The sequence below is a fragment of the Ursus maritimus genome, unplaced genomic scaffold, assembly GCF_017311325.1.
Source record: "Ursus maritimus isolate PB19 unplaced genomic scaffold, ASM1731132v1 scaffold_17, whole genome shotgun sequence".
NCBI classification, from domain to species: domain Eukaryota; kingdom Metazoa; phylum Chordata; class Mammalia; order Carnivora; family Ursidae; genus Ursus; species Ursus maritimus.
This window is the reverse complement of record NW_024424119.1, coordinates 53,938,317-53,945,016: the sequence shown is the minus strand read 5'-3', so window position 1 is coordinate 53,945,016 and position 6,700 is coordinate 53,938,317. Positions and strand designations below refer to the sequence as shown.

At 62.1% G+C, this 6,700-nt stretch overlaps 1 protein-coding gene across 1 annotated transcript; it reads left to right on the top strand.

Moving 5' to 3' along the window:
- Positions 1–944: 944 nt before the first annotated feature.
- On the top strand, positions 945–6,563 carry ASB6 (ankyrin repeat and SOCS box containing 6). Its single transcript, XM_040632050.1, has 6 exons — positions 945–1,209; positions 2,786–2,967; positions 3,886–3,992; positions 4,100–4,208; positions 4,804–4,890; positions 5,015–6,563. The coding sequence occupies exons 1-6, from the start codon at positions 1,097–1,099 to the stop codon at positions 5,680–5,682; spliced, it is 1,266 nt and encodes a 421-aa protein (XP_040487984.1). The 5' UTR covers positions 945–1,096; the 3' UTR covers positions 5,683–6,563.
- The last annotated feature ends 137 nt before the right edge of the window (positions 6,564–6,700 follow it).

Sequence of the window (6,700 nt, the reverse complement as noted above, 5' to 3'; positions counted from 1 at the left end):
GGGGGGGGGGGGGGGGGGGGGGGCCAGAAGGGACACATCGGATTGTCTTCAAATGCCTTTCTAGACCTTTTCTCCTTACTCAACAACTCTCACCTCTGGCAGGTGTCAGATGGCAGAGACTTCCAAAGGGCGCATTGGCGGGGTGGGAGGCCAAGGAGCGAGGTGAACGTTGGGATCTGCACGCCTGTTCAGAAAGGACTTCTCAGAATCATGAGGACATCAGGGCTCCCATGTGGGACTCGAGGTGGTCGAGGTTCGAAGTGGGTGGCCTAAGGGAAGATAGATGCCTAAACCCCAGAAAGTGGCCCAGGCTTGGGTTCCTTCCGGCTAGACTCCACGTCCCTGACACTAACAGAGCTCTTGATCCAAGATCTTGGGTGGGTGCGATTACTCCGTTTTACGGATGAGTATATTAAAGTTCATGAGTCCATCAAGGCAGAGAAGTGGAAGGAGCTGGCAGCCTGCAGGGCCAGGAGCTCCGGGGGAAAGAGAGTAGGGAATTGTCCCCGCCGCCCAGCGGGGTGGGTGGGCGTCCACTCAGCGTGCGGGGAGGCGAGAGCCAGGCCACGCCAGAAGGAGCCCCGGTCCGATCCGAGTCCGGGGCGGCTCGGAGGTCCCCGGGATTCGAGTCACCTCCACCGCCCCGGGAACTTGCGCAGCGGCCGGTCGGGGCGCGCAAAGGGCGGAGCTCGGACGGCGCCCAGCGGCCGCGGGCGGGATCGCAGGGCGGAGCAGGGCCGAACAGGGCCAGGGCTGGCAGAGGTGGGCCTGACTTGAGCCGAGATCAGGTTTACCCCCGGGGTCCGCACCCTCCACTCCCCCATGGCCGGCCGGGAGGATAACCCCGGCTCACATTCCGGGTCGCGCTGCGGTCCTCCCAGCCCACAGGGGGCGCTGTCGCCAGAGGTTCCTTTCCTGGCCGGCGCGGGCCGGAAGTGTGAGGGTCACTTCCGGCGCGGAGAGCGGGGTGGGCGGTGGGGCGCGGGGGCTGGACCAGCAGAAGCCAGGTCAAGCCCGCGGCCGCACGGTCGCGCTCTGTCGGCTTCTCGGCCTCGCCCGAAGGTGCGGCTGTCCTGCCGCGCCCCAGGCCGCCGCGATGCCGTTCCTGCACGGCTTCCGGAGGATCATCTTCGAGTACCAGCCGCTGGTGGATGCGATTCTGGGCTCCCTGGGGATCCAGGACCCCGAGCGGCAGGAGCCCCTGGCCGGGTAACTAGCTTCCTTGGCGCCGGTGGGCCGACCCGGCGCTGCTTCCCTTTAATTGTCACCACCAGCGCGGTGGGGGTGGCTGTGTCCCCACTGTACAGATGAAGTGGCCGGCGGAGGCCCGAGCTGGGTTGCTTCGAGCGTGAGCCCCTGCACCCGGCCCAAATCTTGCCCTTTGCAGGGCGGGGGGCGCTCCAGGCCCGCGCAGGGAGGCCCGGGGGGTGGAGTGCTGACAGGGCCTCCGCCTCGGTGCCCCACCCAGTGCCCAGCCTGCCTGGTGCCAGTTGCAAGGGAGCAGGGTGGAGTCTGTAAGGGCCTCAGTTTTTACCCCAGAGCAGGGCGAAGACGAACTCTGTAGCTGAGTTTGCATTTTACGTAGGCAAGAGCAGGTGTGCCCGCGAGCCTGCGGGAAAGGTGTTCAGGGATACCGCGGTGAGCTAAACAAACCCCCAGCGTCGGTGATGCTTATGCTTCAGAGCAGAGAGGCACGAGCATGAGTCAGGTGCATGGACTTTCGGTGTAATGGAGACAAGAGCAGAGGAAAGCAGAAGGAAGCAGGTGTGTGTTGGAATTTCAAAACACAGCGGGTATATGCGTCTTTCTAGGGACTTCGGTGGCAACAGGCTTGCTTCATCTCTGCTCTGTCCACTTTGAGGCTTGTTCTGAAAACACAGTGTAAGGCGTTTCCTTAACGCTGAGGCTGTTCTGGGGGTGAGGGCGGGACAGCAGAGGGGGTGCTGCATGGCATCTGGTAGTCCCAGAATTTTTGCTTTGTATCCGTGGTGCAGTGGGCACCCTCCCGGGCTGGGAAAGAGAGCCCTGCCCAAGCAGTAAGGATGGCACCTGGATCCCGATAATGGAAGGGTTGCAGACGGTCGAGGCTAAGGGGCGTGGGGAGCACTGGTGAGGAAGGGAAGACTCGCCCAGATGAGGGGGTGGCGGCCTGTGAAGGAGCTGCGTACAGGTTCACGGAGCTGTCCGTGGGCCTGACCTTTTGGGGAAAGGCACAGCGGTTTTGGACGTCACTGCTGGGGGGCAGGTAGGGTGGGGGCTGGGGTGTGAAGGGCCATGTGTGTGCTCAGCCTTCTGGGGACGTGGAGCTTAACTGTCTCTGAGTGTGAGCGGGGAAGCAGGGCCTGGGCTGCCCCGGCTGTGGGGGTTGCCTGGTCTGGTTTGGCCTCCTGGGCAGCTCAGGGGTGGTCAGTGTCGGGGGAGGGGGTGTCACTGTCTGCTTCTTGCTCCTGGCTTCAAGGGCTCCCTTCAGGCCCAGAGCCCAGCTGTGTGAGGCTTTGTACCCGAGTCAGGGACCAGATTGTCTGGGCAACTGGGGAGGAGGCTGGAGACAGCCCCAGTTCTTTCTCAGCAAACCCGAGGAGTCAGCAGGAGCTAAAAGATCCAGCCTGCTCTCTCGCTACCACAGGCCTTTTCCAGAGACTCTCAGCCCCACAGAACGAGGGCCCTATTTTGGACGGAAGGGGGGTGATGACAGCAGGAGACCACCCACCCACAGGGTGCCCAAGCTCGCTGGTCCCACAGCTGTCCCCCCCACCTCAACTGGTCCACCCCTCTCCCGCCCCAGGCCCAGTTATGTCGCCAGCGAGGAGAGCCGAATCCTTGTTCTCACTGAGCTGCTGGAGAGGAAGGCCCACTCTCCATTCTACCAAGAAGGCGTGAGCAATGCCCTGCTGAAGATGGCCGAGCTGGGCCTGACCCGCGCGGCCGACGTTCTCCTGCGCAGCGGGGCCAACCTCAACTTCGAAGGTCAGCTGGAGCCCAGAGCAGCTGGGGGTGGATGGGCGGCTTAAGTGTGGCTCTGCCTTTCCTGTTCTCTTGGGAGCCACTTCCCTTAGTTCTGCCGTGGGTGGCGACTGAGGAACCCCACCCCCCGTGGGCTTCCAGGTGGCTCTGAGCCCCTCTGGTCCAAGAGCGAGTCTGTTGCTGCTTCTGCCATGTGACTGATCAGCAAACTTACCCAGCCAAATCCCCGCTTCCATTAACGGGAAAATGCGGGTGCTGGCGCTGTGCCCAGAGCCCAGGGGGGGCACTCTTCTGCCACTTACTCCGAGCCGTCTCGCATTTTTGCTCACGCCACAGGGAGGGGGGGAAAACACAGAAGTGACGCTGGGTGTAAGTCACGGCAGGGCCCAGTTAGCTTCTAGCCTGGAGGTGCCAGGGGACGGAGATGGACCCAGTTTCCTTTCCTCTCTGGCTTTCTCAGCCAGGAGACAGGCAGGGCTGGCTTGTGACCGGTGCGGGTCTTTGAGCCGACACAGGATGTGGCCAGGCTCAGAGGGCGCTCGGCTCCCGGTGGAGCTGTTAGGAAGTCAGTCACCTGGGGACTTGGACAACATGGCCATTACCGCCAGGCTTCAGGAGCCGTCACTCCAGGCGCCTCTCCCAGCAGCCTGGGAAGAGGCGCCCTGTTTTTCCAGCTCCATTTTACAGGCGAAACTAAAGCGCTGCCCTCTAGCCTGCCCCCCGCTCCCCCGGACCTGCCCGAGGCCCCACTCCAGCGCCTGTGCTCTGGCCTCTGATGGGGATGGCTGTCCTGACCCCTCATGCTGCCAGAAGCCTGGGTCCCCTCGGGTGGGAGGGCCGGGGCTGAGCTGCAGGCCGGGGCTGAGCTGCAGGCCGGGTGCGGCCGGGCAGGACTGACACGGGCCGTGTCTGTGCCTTCAGACCCTGTCACTTACTACACGGCCCTGCACATCGCCGTCCTGCGGAACCAGCCGGACATGGTGGAGCTGCTGGTGCGCCACGGGGCCGACATCAACCGGAGGGACCGGGTAGGAGCCGGGTCCAGCCTACTCGGAAGCAGGGGTGTAGTCGGGGCGGGGGGCACGAGCAGGCTCCCAGACCCCCTGGGCCCACTCGGCTGTGCTTCTTGGCTCAGATCCACGAGAGCAGCCCCCTGGACCTGGCCAGTGAGGAGCCCGAGCGCCTGCCCTGCCTGCAGCGCCTCCTGGACCTCGGAGCAGACGTCAACGCGGCTGACAAGCACGGTGGGTGCCTCCCACAGGAAAGCAGGGTGCCGTGTGAGGGAAACCAGAGCACCCAGGACAGCGGCTAGGTGTACCGGCTGGACGCAGCCTGTCTGATGACACAGCGCAGCCAGGCTCGCAGGTGCATTTTGCTGACCCGCAGAGGCTTTCGGGAAGTGGTGCAGCCATCGGTCCCATGCCAGCCCTTGGAGGTCTGCCTGTAGGAGGAAGTAGGGGCTGCATGCAGTCAGATTTGGGGAGGTGGGGGGCATGACTTCTTGGCAAAGCCTCAGCCCGAGTCTCAGGTAGCATCTGAGTGTCCTGAAAAACCCCACCTCTTCTGTCCATTCTGCTCCTGGTTTTGTGTGGGTGCAAAGTTCCCTTTGTGGGGGCACCTGGCTGGCTTTGGTTGGTAGAGCCAGCGACTCTTGATCTCAGAGTTACGAGTTCAAGCCCCACGCTGGGTGTAGAGATTACTTAAAAATAAAATCCTTGAAAACAACAAAAAAATAAAGTTCACTGTCTCATCCTGAGTGGTTTCCCCTGCACCTCAGGGGTTGCCCCGACCTCAGCTTCCTGGTCCCCACGCCTCCTCATCATTCTCTTCCTTCTGCAGGAAAGACGGCCCTGCTCCACGCCTTGGCCAGCAGCGACGGGGTGCAGATCTATAACACGGAGAACATCCGGCTGCTCCTGGAAGGAGGTGAGGCTCATCCCCAGGCTGTTCGCAGGCCTTGCCCTGCCCTCCCACCAGGACGCAGGGAGCAGTACTTTGCAGGGGTTTAAGACCTCCTCTCGTCTTCTCTTTTCCTGACCGGCTCTCGCAGGGGCAGATGTCAAGGCCACCACCAAAGACGGGGACACCGTGTTCACCTGCATCATCTTCCTGCTTGGTGAGACCGTGGGAGGGGACAAAGAGGAGGCCCGGATGATCAGCCGCTTCTGCTTCCAAGTCACGCAGCTGCTGCTGGCCCACGGGGCCGACCCCAGCGAGTGCCCGGCGCACGAGTCCCTCACGCACATCTGCCTCAAGAGCTTCAGACTGCACTTCCCTCTCCTGCGCTTCTTGCTGGAGTCCGGCGCGGCCTACAACTGTTCCCTGCACGGCGCGGCCTGTTGGTCTGGCTTCCACATCATCTTTGAGAGGCTCTGCTCCCACCCGGGCTGCGCTGAGGACGAGAGCCACGTGGACCTCCTGCGTAAAGCCGAGACCGTCCTGGATCTCATGGTGACTAATTCCCAGAAACTTCAGCTGCCGGAAAACTTCGATATCCATCCTGTGGGCAGCCTTGCGGAAAAGATCCAGGCCCTTCATTTCTCCTTGAGGCAGCTGGAGAGCTACCCTCCGTCCCTCAAGCACCTGTGTCGCGTCCGCATCCGGCTCTATCTTCAGCCCTGGCCTGTGGATGTGAAGGTCAGAGCCCTACCTCTGCCCGACAGGCTGAAGTGGTACCTCCTTAGTGAGCACAGCGGCACCGTCGAAGAGGACATCTGACCGCTCCCGCACCGAAGGGAGCAGGGTCTGGGCAACCCGGCCTGCTGGTGGATTTTGGTACCTGCGGCAGCCTTAGGGGAGAACCTTCCGGCTTTCGGTCAGAAGGCAGAGGTTGGGAGATGAGACTTGATCCTTACTGCGTCCCAAGAAAACCAGGTGGAGCCCAAGCAGCTGCAGTCATTCCAGTGGGAAAAGGCTCGGTCTTCCAGGGGAACTGCCCCCCTTCTGTTTGGCAGAACCCCCAAGTCTCAGCCACATTGGGAAAAGGGACCGGGTTTAGATTTGGGACGGGTGTGCACCCTGTTTGTCTGCGGGGAGCATCGGGCAGGGTAGCTCGGAGTCTCGGTCCTCTGAGAGCTGCAGGAGGCTGGTCTGTCTGGCATGGGGCCCAGCTGAAGCCAGGAGGAAGTGGGGTGGGCCTGTGGGGGCACAACCCTGTGGAGGCCCTTCACGCCACTTCTCTCCACGCTAGATGAGGTCACTTACAGAAATGCTCTCGGTGGGCTAGGGAGAAAGCTGAGCTGACCCCTGGTGCCTCTGGCCACTCTCGGGCCAGGTCACCTAGAGCCCAGCCCACCCAGGCACGGGACTGGATTCCGGTGGCAGCTCTGTGCCAAACCTGGGATCTTGGGGGACCGTGCCTTCTGCTAAAAAGCAATCCTGCGTGACCAGGGACAGTCCTTTCCAAAATGTCTGTTTCGTGAGGGGTTCATCTGATGACGAAAGCTACCAATACTGCACGCTGACCGTACTGCCTACGCGGAGCCCTCACGAAGCCAGCTCTGTCACGTGGGTCCTTGTGAATTGTGTGAATGCCGGGAAAGCAAGCTGAGGCAACTACAGGATACATTATAAAGTAAAGTATTTCTCTTGGGCTTCAAGGTCCTCGTATGGCATTTTGGCCCCCTCCCGCACCCTTCCCCAGCCTAGGACAAAGGCTCCCAGCGCAGCCATTAAGAGGTGAGAGGCACGAGAGGACGGCAGCATCTAGTGGGGACAGTTTCCAAGGAGCACCGTA